The 16,472-nt window shown below is 35.8% G+C and overlaps 2 protein-coding genes across 5 annotated transcripts in view; one reads left to right on the top strand and one right to left on the bottom strand.

The window, feature by feature from the left end:
- Positions 1-647: 647 nt before the first annotated feature.
- LOC115447761 (ATP-dependent RNA helicase vasa) lies at positions 648-11,876 on the top strand. Its single transcript, XM_030174973.2, has 14 exons — positions 648-797; positions 2,624-2,659; positions 3,115-3,220; positions 4,247-4,378; positions 5,461-5,732; positions 5,880-6,065; positions 6,209-6,295; positions 6,660-6,797; positions 7,477-7,653; positions 8,469-8,664; positions 8,886-9,083; positions 9,267-9,397; positions 9,809-9,934; positions 10,542-11,876. Exons 2-14 carry the CDS (start codon positions 2,627-2,629, stop codon positions 10,602-10,604), a joined length of 1,845 nt encoding a protein of 614 aa, XP_030030833.1. The 5' UTR covers positions 648-797; positions 2,624-2,626; the 3' UTR covers positions 10,605-11,876.
- Positions 11,877-12,123: 247 nt separating this feature from the next.
- The window catches only part of LOC115447762 (proton-coupled folate transporter), a 24,062-nt gene continuing 19,713 nt past the window's right edge, over positions 12,124-16,472 (bottom strand). For all 4 annotated transcript variants that reach the window (XM_030174975.2, XM_030174974.2, XM_030174976.2 and 1 more), the window contains one exon: positions 12,124-16,409. In XM_030174975.2, the coding sequence (XP_030030835.1) occupies positions 16,352-16,409 (58 nt within the window). In that variant the 3' untranslated portion in view covers positions 12,124-16,351. The remainder of the gene's footprint in view (positions 16,410-16,472) is intronic.

Raw genomic sequence — 16,472 nt, 5'->3', positions numbered from 1 at the left:
ATTTGAGAGGAAGCTCACTCGATTTATTGAATCATTCGTTTTTTTTTTTAACTTTAGTGCTTTCCATAATACAAACAAATGTAAAATGATTAAGTATTTTAGAAACCTACATACATACATAAACCTACCTACATGGGGCGGCGGAAATAAAGTGGCCTACACTCTTAAAAAATATAAATCCGGCACTGGAACGTCATGATTATATATTATATTTCATTAATTGTTATTGTTTTTTTTTAAGATTTTCTAAATCCTAAAATCCCATTCGTGATTCAAAGTCTAGTGAGAAGTCTGTATAAATTCAAATTTTGGTAGATGTTGATGCAACAATAAATTTGTATTTTTATTATCGACCCGTGTACTCACATTATATAAATCCCTTATACATAGAAATGAGACATCCTATCTTAGAGAAAATAATAATGTTAGAAAAATTTGCAAATACTGTATCTCTTGTCTTACAAATCAAACCCAGTAGTTATCGGATCTCATTCCAAAGCCTCTCAATTGTGCCACTGTAATAAGAAATATCGTTGGTGCACCTAATTTTTCAATTGTTTTTAATTTTATTTTTAATTAATAGTAAAATTATAAAATGATAACAATATCGATATATTGATTCTTACATATATGCATAACATCCTTAGCAACACCAATCAACTGTCTATTGCCGCGCTTAAGTGGCGCACCGCGCAGCCGCCGTCCGCCATTGTCTACTTTCGTTGTCTTTGTCTAAAATATTAAGCACATTGTTTGCTACACCAACAAACAGAAATCCAATTTATTACCATTCACCGGTAAGTTTTAAAATAACAACAAATTCAACAAGCGTCAATTGATATATTGAAATATAGGTCTAATTTGCTGCACGTGCAGAAAGCAGCCGTTGCCAAAAACCGGCGCCGGCAGAGCTTTGTTTTCATATTTTTTTTGTGTCTAAATATTACTCATGGTATTTATATTGTAGTCGCTGAAACACAATATATCGTTTTGTTTGAATAGTTGCTGTTGCGAATCAAAGTTTGCAGTACGTCGAAATTCAAATACTTGTTACTTTTTATATTAAAAATACTATTACTTTGATTCTTATTGTATTTTTACTGTGCTTGGCATGATAGAATAAAATTTTATATTATTATTAAGTTTAAAACATTTCCATATGAGTATCTAATTGATTTAATATTTTTAAGTGGGTAGGTAGTAGGTACTCTCATATTCTGACATGACTATGCAGATTATATTCACTGAGTATTGTATTATTAATATGACATCAAAAGATGTATCTATGTTCTCAAGAGAGTTCATTTGTTTCCTTGATTTTTAATTTATGGAGGTACCCAGTGCCGTCTACACAATTTTACCTACGACGTGAATAGGTACGCTCGATTAGGATTTCACTACTGATAACTATAATAAGATGTCCAACATATTAGCTTTTACGACTTGCAAAACCCATTATGTCTAATTACAATTCCTCATACTGCCAGTTGCTGATAGTACAATGTTCAGTGGACTAGTAAGTTCAGGATATACTTTTAAATTCAATGGGCGTACATTCATCCTATAAAAAAACAATTTACATAATGATATATATCTGTCGCCTCTGACACTACAATTTCATAACCATTTTTCCGTTAATAATTTTCGAAATCATTAGCTCCCAGAGTTGATTGACCACAGTCCTACAAAAGTAGGACTTATCATGCGACACACATGAAATAAAAAAGGGCATATATGAATGTTAGACTGTTCATAGAAACATTACCTCGACATATAATAGTCTTTTTAGAACTTAATTAAGGTACAAAAAATACTGTTGTAACAAAAAGGATGTATTTGTTTCTTATTTTATGTAGTTTGAGTATCATTTTTAGTTACTTTTAGTGTTAATTATTGGCTAGCTCCAGTTGGTGGATGTATAATCCTATTTTTCATAGCCCACAAAATATTTACGTCCCGTAGTTTGCAAAATGCTGTTCAAAATTCATAATCACCATTGGGCTGCCCATTGATTGGATATTAATTAATAATCTAGTTTCTCTATTTTTCAATTATGTGTTAGATATAATTCTCATTGCTAGCTAGCTTCCATAATTGACAAAATATAAAGTTGATTGATGTTTCAATAAGAGTGGACTGTCCCATCACAAGATAGATAAGTTTTCTGAGATGAATAACTGCAACTTAGCGCCTGTTTCACAATGTTCAAGTAAAATTTATTCACCATTTAAAGTATAAGACGGTTAATGCTTAATGCACTCTTTTGCGTACCATTTATTTGTTTGCTAGATCTTTTTATTTGGCCAACCTATATTATATTTAAATATTAGTGGTTATTCAGAAATAGTGAAACAAGTGCGTAGAAAGTTTATTTTACTGAACAAAAAATTTTCAAAATTATTTGTATTGTTTAAAGTTACCTCAAAATGAGGTAACTTGATAAAACATAATTTTGATTCTGAAATATTCTGTTTTCCCCTATTAACTAATAATTATTGAAATCTACTTTCCTCTTATTTAAAACAGATTGCCTTATGTGTCAAGTCATATTAGTAATTAGAAATTGTGTTGTTAAGCCATGTACCATTGTATTCAAATGCCATTTGTTGTTTCTTAATTACAGAAAATGGATGACGATTGGGATGACTCTCCTGATGTTGTGAGTATCATAAATTATGTTTTTGTAAATATTTACTAGACATTTACCCCCTTATTCATAGACATTTCTATTCAAAACAAATCTGTTTCTCAGTGCTGACACCATGGCAGCCTTTGCAGTGCGTAGACATAGGGCCGTTGTGATTGGCTAATATTGAGATACAATTTGAATCTAGTTGGCTGACATAAACAAAGCTGAGAAACAGACTTGTCATCAAAGCAATGCTCCATCCTTAGATAAATAACACCTATGAATAAGGCTAGATTTTATCATTGTTTCAAGGGCCCTTAACGGGTCCCTGTCTATTGTTAATGTATAAAATAATTCCATCTTTTAACATTTGATAAATCCAGTTTATTTAAGACTGCTTTTTTTGTAAACTTTATGTACAATAATGTAAAATGTAGACATTTCCTTTTACTTATGTCTGAGATTGCAAATTTTTTTTATTGCAGGTGGTAGCTCCACCACCACCACCAGCCATAAACAACAAATATGATGAAGTTGATGAGGGCCACAGTTTATCCAGAGGAAGGGGATTCCCTTCATTCAATGATGATGGTAAATTCTATACATTATAACACATTAGACTATAATATATCTAAAGATTTATGTCTATAGTATAAATTGATTTATTTGTTGAAGAATTATTAATGCAATCTTCATACAAATCCCAAATATTGTTAACATGCAAATAGTGTTGTGTTTGTTGTTGTTTTTGCAGACTTCCAGAATCTGTGCAATAATTTGAAATAACCTATTAGCTTTCACATTCCTTTTATTAAAACTGTAGATTCTCAACACAAACTACTGATAAAACTACATTAGATCATTCAGTATTTTTATTTATATAGGTATTCAATTGTATAGGTTTTTGATTGTGTATACAAATATTGGGTATTTGAAACTGCAAACAAAAGTCTACAATTACAATAAATTGTTGACATAAGTATTGCTTATCAATGGTCACTGACTGGCATATTCAGAACAAGTGTGAGAAACATAATACAATTGCTACATGCTGCGACTGGATTGAGGCAGTATTGATTTTTATTTTACATCAATTAATATTAATGAATCTGTGATGATTTAGCTCATGGTCTCACATTTCTATTGTTTAAGTTTTTCTCTGGTTTCGTTATTAAGATTTTATTTTAATTTCCTGGTAAATTATGCATGATGGAATGGAAGCGTTTAAGCTGATAATAATTTGCAGATGTGGCGATGCCCGACGACTGCCCGAGAACAATATTATGTACTTACTAATCATAATAGAACTGTGTGGTTAAGTTCTAGATTATTTTTTTTAATAACTATTTTAAACAGGCTCCCAAGGATTTTATCTATTCTTCGTATTATTTTTTACCTTTAGCGATAATTATTTAGCCGATTTAAATAATTATTTTTTAATTTAATTTCCTATAGTTTGAAATGGTTCTATTTTTAATTTCATTGTCATACGACCTTGAACATCGAAGAGGCCGAAGAGAACCCACAATCAAATAGGATGAGAATAATTATTTTTGTAATGAGTTCCATTAGATGTATATAAAAATGCAAACAGTAATAATGTGTATTTTGTTGTAGATATGGACAAAGGAAGCAACGGTTTCGGCGATAGAAGAGGGCGCGGCGGCCGAGGCGGAGGCCGGGGAGGCCGCGGCGGCCGTGGCGGGCGCGGAGGATCGCGGGAGCCGCGCGGTGATCACGAAACTAATGGTGAATATTAAAATGTTACATGAGGTAACTCTACGCCATTTTGCCCGTTGAGAGGTAGGCAATGTTAAAAGGCTTAAACTTCGCCTGCTGTTTTAGCCCGTATTATTAATTTATGGATACATTTATTATAATTTGTGGTAATGTAGTATTTTAATCTGTTGAAATCTGACTCAGAAGTATTTATATGTAACTAGGTGTTATTTCTTATGTTAAAAATTAATAAGGGATCATTCTTTTTATTTTATATCGTCGGGTTCCGAAAATGTCCACTTGACAAAAACTTGTTTAGATTTTGATTTTTGAGTTGTTGAAGTTTTTTTTTCCAGACTATAATTTACTTGGAAATTATACTATAAATGTTTTTGCATAAACAATCTGACACAAGGAAAGAAAATAAATGACAAATATTTAAAAATGTCAAAATTTTATTATTAGGTTTTTATTTTGAAATTATTTTTATCTTACTGTTAAGTTGTACTTGAACAAAGAAATAACTCTGATAGAATGATTAGTTCAATCGATTTCAAACATTCTCATATACTCTTATGTTAACACTTAAGGACATGTGTGGTTAAGTGGTCATTTACTGCGACGCTTTTTGTTTTCTTTTTCAATGATGTTACTCTCTAAAATAGTGCTTTGTAGATATCAACCACTTGTGAATCAGTAATGGTTTTCAACGCCGTTCGCGTTTCACAAGTATTTAAATAAACTAACTTGAAACTGCTGTTAGAAAGTATAATATGATAAAAATATTAGAGCTGGGTATATCGGTTTGGGCAAAGGCACCTTTGTGTGGGTGCGCTAGTTACTATTTGTGTTAGAAGTGTAACCACACTTCGGGGAGTTTACATGATGATTATTTTATTTATTGCACTTCATACAAAACTTGTAAAGGCGGACTTAATGCCAGAGGCATTCTCTACCAGTCAACCTTGTTTGTGATAGGGCTCCCCATTTCACCTAACCGTTTATTTCTGTCCTCGCGCGACGAACTACGCACCTCGTCATCGCAGCATCTAGTAGTCCTGCATGAGGTCATTGAGCCAATAATACTTAAATTTGACATCTGTTCCACAAAGGTGATTACCACGACGACAGAGATCGTGGCGATCGCGACCGTGGCGAGCGCGGTCGGGGTAGAGGACGGGGTGGTCGTGGCGGTGGTAGGGGTGGCGGCGCCGGTGGAGGAGGGGGAGGAGGCGATGCAGATAACGAAATGGGCGAGGAGGGAGAGAAGAAGGCCCCCGTCACGTACGTGCCGCCAGAGCCCACGGAAAACGAAACGGAGATATTCAGCAGCTCCATCAGCTCGGGAATAAACTTTGACAAATTCGACCATATTGCTGTTAAAGTAAGTGATGGCCAGTTGGACCCAATTGTGCAAAAGTGATCCAGTTGCGGATTGGGTTATTTCTGCATAACTCAGTGTTATAGTATATTTTAGTTCCTATTTCATTCCTAACTATAGGTGTGTATGGTAAACATGTCATATTTTTAGGTCAGTGGAGAAAATCCCCCTATGCCCATAGAGAGTTTCGAAACCGCCAACCTGAGAAAATATGTGCTAGAAAACATACTAAAGTCTGGCTACAAGAAACCTACGCCCATACAGAAATATGCCATTCCAATTATCATGGCTGGACGCGACTTGATGGGGTGCGCACAAACTGGTTCTGGAAAAACGGTAAGGTTTATACATTATACAAATTCTCTTTGTTTTTATTTGCCTTATTTGATATAATTATTTAAATATATACTTTAATAAATCAAGATAAATTAGATGATATTTTTTTTAATTTATTATATATTACCATTCCTTTTGCTCAGGCGGCCTTTTTACTTCCAATAATAAACATGCTCCTACAAGATGTTAGAGAACTAATCGTCGGACCTAGTGGTTGTGCGCAACCGCAGGTAAGTGTTATCCAATATAGAATAATTTAAATAGCAACTGTACATACTGCTCTTAATTAATTAAAGTGAAAACTTGGCTAAGAATATTACGACTGATATGATAAATATTGAATATTGAAATTTAAATGGTGTAACAGTAAGCTTCAAACATGCTTAACAATGCCCAATTAAATGATACCCAACTTAAGCAGTACTTGGATGCATAATGATATATTTATGTAACTCAATAATGTTGCATTCATTCATGCGTATATTAGCTATTAGTTGCATAAGCTAGTTTCCGCAAATGCATTAATTTATTTTGTATTATCAAAGATTGATTATATATTTGTGTTTCTCTTTATTATGTTGTAATACATTTCAGGTGATAATAGTTTCGCCTACTCGTGAGCTAACGTTACAAATATTCAATGAAGCAAGAAAATTCTCATACGGATCTATTTTGAAAATCGCTGTCGCGTACGGTGGCACGGCGGTTCGCCACCAAGGAGACAATATTTCTGTAAGTGCATTTTTTTGAATTAAACACAAACACAAGTTATTCCAATATGTAACAAAAACTTTTAAACATTTGTGGATTGTTATATGTTACAGCTGGATTTTTAAGGATAAAAAATTGTGTGGATTATATTTACACACACATTTTTTACACATCCACATATATTTTTTGTGTCAGTTATAATGAGGTCTTGGGGTATTGTGCTGAACAATATAGTTATCACATTTGGATCAATTAAGCATTAAATATAAATAATTTACTGCCTGACTGCCTCGGTGGCGTAGTTGTATTGCACGTCCGGTACAATAGCGCTCTGAGGTCCTGGGTTCGAATCCCGGGTCGGGCAAAGTGATATTTGGGTTTTTCTGCTCAGTATCAGCCCGGAGTCTGGAATTTGTGCCCGATATGGCGATAGGCTCGCCCCCTATCACATGGGACGGAACATACTTGGCGAAAAGTGGGTGCCCTAGTTGCGCCTCTGCATACCCCTTCGGGGATAAAATGCGTGATGTTATGTATAAATAATTTAGGTAGATTTTTGGTTGGGTAAGTTTCGGAATAAATTATCCAATTGATTTAGTATAATATATTTAAACATGTAGAACTTAGCTGAATCGTAGTGAACACAAAGGTCAAGGTTATCAGTTATTAAGGATACGCCAATCGCCACTTTTATTTACAGAGAGGCTGTCACATCCTGGTGGCGACTCCGGGCCGTCTGCACGACTTTGTGGACCGTAACCGCGTCTCGTTTGACAGCATTCGTTTCGTGGTCCTAGATGAGGCTGACCGTATGCTCGACATGGGGTTTATGCCCAGTGTTGAGAAAATGATGGAACACCCCACCATGGTACCGAGCGTGAGTTATGGCTTTGTCTTAATATAACTTTAATGTTCTTTTTATCATTGTCATGTATAGGATGGGGTAGATAAGTATCATCATAGCCACAAGGAGTCCATTGCCGAACATATCCCTTTAAGATTTCAGACCGACTTGTTATAAGAGGCCTACGTTTAATGTATTCATCATAAAAATAAAACACAAGCTAATTAATTCGTATAATATATTCCACCTTGTTCGCCCATCAACATTAAAGCCATATTTTCGTATTTGCATATTGTGTTTAAAGAATGTTGAATTTTGTAAGGTAAATAACCTTTTTGTGATATCATATATTATCATAAGTCTTGATAAGATTATCTTTCATGACTAATATTATACAAAGAGTTTAATCAATCATAAAACCCTGTGGGCCACCTGAGACCGCCTGAAGTCTAATTAAATAATTTCCTCTTCTTTCTTTCTTGAAGAAACATTTCTTACTTTTTCTATGGGAATGTGCATAGGCAATAGTCTATTTGATTTTAATCAATCATTCGATCTATTTGCTTGTTTCTTTATATCATACCAACCCTTAATTATATAGCCTAATTTTGCAAATTTAGAACTAAAGTAATCTATCTCAAAATTTATGTACATCCTGGTTTAGCTGCAAACCAACCCTCAATAGTATTTTCTGATTTAGTTTCCAAAAATAATATTATTTCAAGGTCATTTTAGTTGTGATAAGAGTGCGAATTTGAAACCACTAACATATTTTGATGTTATTTATTATGATCATTCTTAATATTATTATGACAGGTATTTAGTTGGTTTGTTTTAAATACCAACAGGGCGAGCGTCAAACGCTCATGTTCTCTGCAACATTCCCCGAGGATATACAACACTTGGCCGGGAGATTTTTGAACAACTATCTGTTTGTCGCGGTTGGTATCGTCGGCGGCGCCAGCACAGACGTCGAACAAATATTCCACGAGGTTACCAAGTATGAGAAACGGAACGCACTCAAACAACTAATTGAAGAAAATGGTAAGATTGATTTTAGGTTCTTCAACAAATTGCCAGAAATAGTTTTGGATCAAAGGGACAAGGATAATCAAAAGCAATAGTTTACAATGTATACATTATAGTAATTGATTTAAAAAAAAATATTACCTACTAGGTTTGAAAATATTTCTTAAGTCCAATATTTTAATATTAAAAATACACAGCATTTGTTTGCTATAAAAACATTGCATTTGTTGTTACAGATGGAAAACGCATACTGGTATTTGTGGAGACAAAGCGAAATGCTGACTTTATAGCTGCCATGTTATCTGAACAACAAATGCTTACATCTTCTATACACGGAGACAGGATGCAGCGAGAAAGGGAAGAGGCACTGCACAATTTCAAGAGCGGCAAGCACTTTATATTGGTCGCAACCGCTGTTGCGGCTAGGGGATTAGGTAATTTATTGAATTAAAACTAATTTAATCTCGCATTATTGTATTTAACGCAATGATGAGAGTAATAAGCCACTCCCTAAATAAAAATCATCTTTGTGGTAGTGCAAGTCATATACATGACATTAACAATACATGCTTATATTATAATTTTCTATATATTTATTTACAATTGTGTTGTTTCAGATATTAAGAATGTCGACATTGTTGTCAACTATGACCTTCCAAAAAGTATTGATGAATATGTACACAGAATCGGCAGGACCGGTCGTGTCGGAAACAGAGGAAAGGCAGTTTCCTTCTTTGATACTGACCAAGTATGTATAATTATAGTTGATTAATTATAATTTATATATGATTTACATTTATGACCTCTAGTAATATAATAATAATAATATCAGCCCTATATTTGTATATTGTGCCACTGCTGGGTATGAGTCTCCTCGGTTTAGTCTTACGATTAGACCTCAGTCTATCAAATTTGCCTAGTGGCATACGTCACATATCCATATACAAAATTCAGGTATACAGGTTTCCATACAATATTTTTCTTCACTTAAAGCAACTGATAATTCACTAAGAATCCATACATAAGTTTAGAAGTCAGAGGTCCCCAGGAGGTACAGAGGAGTGCCCTTGAGTATGCCCTACTATTGTATCGCTGCTATGTCCTCTATAGTTTTATAATATTTATATCCCATTTTTAAATTATTTTGTAATATTTACAGGATGTGGCCCTTGTAGCTGATTTGGCGAAGATCCTAAGGCAAGCTGACCAATCAGTGCCAGATTTCTTACACGGAGGTGGCACTGCCACATATAAGGGCAACAAATATGGTGGCAGTGATATAAGAGTAAGAATATTATTAATAAATAAAATTTTATTGTAGATTTACTAATTTTATAATCCTGTATTTGCTAAAGAGGACAATTTTCAAATAAATTTCCTATTTGGATAATACATATTTACAATGTCACAAACATGTTAATTCTGGTTTGGCTATCTAATCTTACACTGGATGTTTATTTTCACATGCAACCTATAGAAATCGGAGGATGAGGTAATGGTCCAATGTAAAACTTTATTTACCTGTTTCAAAATAAGATATTTATTTGACTGTGTTATAAATAAAAAAAAATAGTTTAATTTGGGCGCACTACAGAAGCGATCACTTTGAATGCACATACGTACATTCAAAGTGATCGCTCTGGTGCGTGCTGCCTTGGCGATGTTGCGTGCTTATTAAGTTTATTTTAATTCAAAAATTCCCGAGAACTGCTAGATTATAGTTGAAATAAGTAAAGCAGCTGCAAGTTATTCGAGACAGGAAGATTTCCAAATATCAGCCCAAAATGCTAATAAAATCTAATACCGTGTCATGTTAATATTCAATATTATACCTCTATGTTGCATATAAAAATTATTAAATTAAAACTGTAAAGTTTTTTTTTTCTTTGCAGAACTTTAACACGGCGACTACGACGACAGTGGAACAAGGCCAGGAGCCCGAGGAGGAGTGGTAAAAGACAAGATTGGTATTACAAGTGGACTGCAACAGTGAATAGTTTTAATGTGCATCCTCACAACTGTATAACTGATTATGTGTAGAATGCAGCCTTGTTAATTTTAATTGTTTGATAAAGTTACAATGTGTAACTTGGAAAACATAATGATTACCGATTGTTGTACGATTGACGATATATCGTTATCGAATCGGTGGTTGTTTGCTAAATTTTGTTGCAGTAAGTTGCGGCCTGAAGGCGGTTAGGTTGTACTGTTGTTTGGATGCACGGTCATGATTGTGCAACAAGAGTGTGTGTTTATGTGTATCATTGGTGCTTATGCCGCGAGTCGTTTTAAACTGACTCTGGTTGAGCTGACGTTTTGAACCGAATTTGTTCCTATTTTTAGGAATAGAAAATCACCTTTATTTTTAGACCTCTTCATTACAAGACTGCGTTTATTTCGACAAGTATTTTAGAATAATTTTAGTGTTAATTTTAAGATTCAGATGCTTGAACATGCATAATTGTTACCGGTTGCATAAGAACCATTGATTTTGACGCATATTAACATCGTTCTGGTGTACTTATGTTATTGTTTATTTAGAATTAGGCGCAGAAGTTTGAGTTTTTTTTTTTTTTTTCATTATAATATGTTAACTTTTTGTTTTTTCTTTTCGCAAGTTTGTGTAATTAGTTACATAAACGAATGCTAAAAATGATCATCTGTCGTGGTGATCGATAAAGAGTTCGTTATCTAAAAATCTGTGATGTTTATTAAGAAGAAGTTGCTCACTTTAAATTTTAACATAGTTGCTTATGCATAGTCTTATCTTTTAAGATTTAACTCTTTTGTATCATAAAAGTCTGCAGTTATTTTCCCACATCAATGTTATGCCGTAGTCTCATATGATAAGACTACCGATGTTTAGAATCTCGATATCTTTCATTATATGTGCATGCGAATTTCGTGTTACAAACGGCGTGCGAAGCAACTGCGCTATGTTTATTTTTTGTACAAAAATTGAAAGCATAAGATATTATAGTTTATAATCTGTGATGATTATTATAAGTAGTTATAACTTCATCAACATTATGCCATAGATAAAAATGTAGTTCAAATGTCTATGATTTAGTTGATCTAAAAGACAGCATTGCAGGAGAGCACGAATTTAAATGTCCGTACAAACAGTATATTTTCAAATCCTATTTTTTGTGACCTCTAGAATATGGTTGTTGTACTCATTAATTTTGTAAGATGTTACTTTTGAAATAAGAACTAAAAATATCCAATTGTAGTTTTATTTGTTGCTTTTGTAATACCAATTTTAAATCAACAAATGCCGTACATACTATAGTGCTATAGTTTTCCTAATTCTCATATAAATAAACTTGACAAAGACGAATGTCTTTCTGTAGTCATTGTTTGCAAGACAGTCGTGTCAACATATCTCAAAGCTCCATTGTCATCACTCATCAGAATTATGAATATGTAACTGGATACATATTGTCGGTATATGGTTTTAAATAAATAAAAATAATTGTACAAACATATTTTATTCATACAAATTAAAACATCTATGTATATTAATAAGGACTTGGTCACTGGCGAAAATGAATGAGGTAAGTAGGTATTGATTATTTTAGTAACGAACACATTTGAAATGAATGGATACATTTGTATCACAACATGAACAATTATTAAAAGCTATTTAACGTCACATTAAAAATGATTACTAATATAACCCGTAGACTAATCCCCTTATTCATAGACTTGTTATCACAGCAATGTTCCGTCCTTGTATAAATAACGTTTATGAGTAAGGGGATAGAATTTTGTGATTTGGGCACAGAATACATACAAGTTTTCAATCTAATTCAAGCAATATTAATCGTCATATAAGGCATCCAAGAAATATATTATAACCTGACTATATACAAAAGGCGTATAATTAACGTATTTTATTCAAATTGTATTCCTCTCCACTTCAAAGATTAGGTAAATTATTTTTATATAGGAAGTTATTTATATTTTATGTAGGTAGTCGAGGGACGAATTCGAACTACAGGTTCGGTAGCAGTGTAGGTAAAAGTAAGTAAAAAAACCCTATTCATTGTTAACACTTATCGGCTATCAAAGCACAAACAAATTGCTATCTTTGAGAAGTATATTCGCTCCCGTAAACGGAATAGGGCCCCTTGACTATATATGAAATGTTTTTAAGTAAAACAATTTTAAAAGAAAATATATTAAAGATCAGCGATAGGACATTCGATAAAATTTGTCGAAATCTAAGCACACATGCCACAATACATTTTCAAAATATTAATTAGCTTTGCAATTACAAGGGTATATCTAGAAAAATTATGAATAAGGAATATAAGAAACGTAACTAAAGTATACAACAATTCATTACCATTATAGTTTTAACTAAATGTACTCGCGTGGAATGGTACATACTTTGGGCATAGATGTACGCAATATAAATACTTAGTACTCGTATATTTTGTAGTTTTGCAATATGAAGAGTAAACACTAATAAAAGCGACCGTACGAAGCGACATTGTCGTAAAAATATGACGAAATAAAGATATAATCAACTTAAATAAAGATAAAAAAATGTTGCATATGTAATACATTTGATTTATGGTTTAGGAATGTGAGTAGATTCAATGACTTGCTCATACTAATCACATTAAACTTATAAACTACTAAACTTAAACTAATGTTTGTTCCTTATTATCACATTGAAAGATCTAACAGCAAACTTGTTACTAAAAATTTAGGCCCGGTGCTCACTGGCGGGGGAGGGTGGCGCTGTTTATTTTAGATCACTCATAGTATTTTATGGCCTAATATGAAATTATAAATAAAATATCAGTCATAATTATCAAGACTTTGGCTCAGATCTACAAAACAGAGGCTTCGATAGAACCATTGTCGTTCCGGCCTTAAGCACCTGTTCCACAATATCCGACTAAACTAATTGTCTCTGCAAATATATTTCTTTGTTTACTATTTATACGGATCAAATTTGCAGCGTAATGGAAACTTTGAAATTAGTCATCTTATATCATATTTTTAATTCCAAGGAATATCATCGACTCGGTTGAAAGAAGAAATAAACTCCATAACATTAAAATGATCTTGATATAGCCTGCACTATTATAATTTATTGCTTTGACATAATATAATAATTCCATGAAACAGTATTTTAAAATACATTTATGCAGACCTTTTTTGTTACTCGATTTTTTAGGGGCACGCTAATTCTCGAAAGTTTTAAGTCCAAAATTTGGTACCCCTTCTCGCCCTTGTCCACTGTGTTTCGAAGAAAAAATCGAAGTAAAATTATTTTTTTATGCTTCAAAAAGGTAATTTTTCTTTGGAAATACAACGTGATCATATTAACGTGAGTAACAATATAAGAAAGATTTTTTTGTTGCGAATATACTTTTTTATTTTTTTAGTTCCCAGAGAACTATCTCCTGCTAATGCACTAGCATTACCACTAGTGCTCAGCCTTCGCGAGGAGGGGGGAGGGGGTCTGGACGGTTATGTTGGGGTCACCGTGCCTCACGGCCTGGCGCGGCGTCGAAGTGTATTCCACGGTGGCCGGGAACAAGGTCGTGATTACGTTGGCCAGGAGGTCTGGTCGGAGACACTTAGACAGCAGGGGCGCCGTTGAGCAAAACTTATTCACCAAGTACTAGGGACGCGGCCACAGGTCGCCGTCAAGTCTTTAGAAACTCTTTCCGTGCCGCAATCTTGGCTCAGTGGACGGCCACTCTTCGCCTCATTATAGTCGCCATAATACTGCTGCTCCTGGTCTGCGTGATCTTCACAACGAAACCAATGAGGGCGATGACTGGTATATCGACGGCGCGCAGCAACACAAGATGCGCGCAACTACGCTACCTCTACCGACCACCAGTACACCTGCCGCCACGGCGGACAACGGTGGGCCTGGGGCATGTGCAGCGTCGCAAACATCCAACATTGCCATCCCGGACTATTCCCCCTCAGGCTCGACCCATACCGGCCCGACCGGTACGGGGAGCCACGATATGACCAGAGCGCCTCGGCTAGCACTAGGGCTTCTTTGTCGAGGTGACGAAAAACTCACCGCAGGTCGTCGAGATTCAGGGCACTTGGTCCACTACCAAGTTGGTTACTCGCGAACGCGGAGATGTCGAACCCAATATAACGATGGTGCGATAACGTCTCCACGTCCGCGAGGACTATCCAGCCCCGGACGCGGTGTGCGGTGAAGGAATTCGCAAATGACACATCAACTCTATAGTTGATGATATAGTTGATTGACCCACCGTTGTATCGCACACATGTGTCCACCGACCCCCAGTACAGGACGGCCAGGCTGACAGAGATTGCCCAGTCCTCCAGGATCTCACCGAGAATATTGGTTGTCCGCTAACCCCTGACTTCGAATTTGGCGTTGAAATCACCAGCGACAATCGCCGGGTGAGGTTGGCCCTACTCTACCACGGCCCCCAGCCGAACGAGAAAGGACTCAAATTCTTCGAGGAGTCTGGTGAGAGAAAAATTAGAGCCGCGACGCATCCCTATCCCTTCACTAGCCTTTTGAAGGAAGGAGAGCCAGCGGCACCCTCGGTGATGATGGCCATCAAACCGTGAAGGCCCCGATGTCCAGTCCGGTCGAGTTATCACGGAGCGGGACGAATAAGGTCTCGGCGACCACAACCACTAGCACCGACCACTGCGCCAAAATTTGGGATAAGATCCTGGACACAGGTGCAATGATTGACCTTCGCCTGAAAAAACTTAAACACACATACATCACGCATTTATTCCCGAAGAGGTATGCAGAGGCGCAACCAGGGCACCCACTTTCCGCCAAGTGTGTTCCGTCGCATGATAAGATAGAGGGCGAGCCTATCGCCATATTGGGCACAAATTCCAGACTCTAGGCCGGCACTAAGCAAAAGATTCCGAATATGACCTTGCCCGACCCGGTATTCAAACCCAGGACCTCAGAGCGCTGCCGTATCGCGCAAGCAGTGCAACTACGCCACCGAGGCAGTCTGAGAGTCTGAGCCGTAGCATCATAGACAGCCGATCTCCTGCGCGGGCGTCGCCGAGTCGTACGGGAGGAGACTGGACAAGCCTTCTCCCCAATTTGGTGCCCGGCGGGCTTGCTTACTGCAGCATACAGGGCGCAGTTGACCGCACCTGTGCACTGGCGGGCTTTGTGGTCCAGTAAGTCGCAGTGACAGCAGAGATCGCTGAGGTCCATGGGTCAGTCACATGCGTTTTGCACATGGCCGTGCTCGAAGCAACGATAACAGCGCATCGGCCACGTCTTGAGTACGGTCACTCGGGCTATCGTCCATGCAATTTTTCAGCGAGCCGCCTTTGTGAATACTTTGGGTCAGGCGGAACCCACCGATTTAGAGGGGCGTATTTATCAAAATTGAATAAATTTTCTTTTATTTTTTATTGTAAATTTATTTGGTTTTTATGTAAATTTTTCGATATTTTAAAAAAATCGTTTACAGGCACTGCGTGCGTGTCCCCATGTGCCCCCGCACAAATGCCCAGCATGTATATGTAGGTATATTTTATCGAATACTATGAATTCTACGTTCTAATAATCTTATAACTACGACGGTCGATCTTTAAGAGGCATTTAAAATTAGGTCCCAGTACTTATATCACTTATTGGATGCACATTTTCAGAAATCTTTTCGTCATTTTGTTCTATTATTTTCGGAAATACTTTTAGGGTTCATGGGCTGTCCAGGCGTCCATATTGGTTACAATTCCAGCGTAAATATTGCACAATTCTGTAACAAAAGCAGCAATTTAATATAAAAGCATAATTTTCTTTTTAATCTAACAGATAAGCG

The sequence above is a fragment of the Manduca sexta genome, chromosome 16, assembly GCF_014839805.1.
Source record: "Manduca sexta isolate Smith_Timp_Sample1 chromosome 16, JHU_Msex_v1.0, whole genome shotgun sequence".
NCBI lineage: Eukaryota > Metazoa > Arthropoda > Insecta > Lepidoptera > Sphingidae > Manduca > Manduca sexta.
Note: the sequence above shows the minus strand (reverse complement) of the source record. Positions and strands in the feature narration are given on the sequence as shown.

Coding starts and splice junctions, on each gene's coding strand:
- LOC115447761 (XM_030174973.2), top strand. CDS start 2,627: ATGGATGACGATTGGGATGACTCTCCTGATGTT. Junction 6,798..7,476: donor ACCAAGGAGACAATATTTCT/GTAAGTGCATTT, acceptor TTTTATTTACAG/AGAGGCTGTCACATCCTGGT. Junction 7,654..8,468: donor ACCCCACCATGGTACCGAGC/GTGAGTTATGGC, acceptor AAATACCAACAG/GGCGAGCGTCAAACGCTCAT.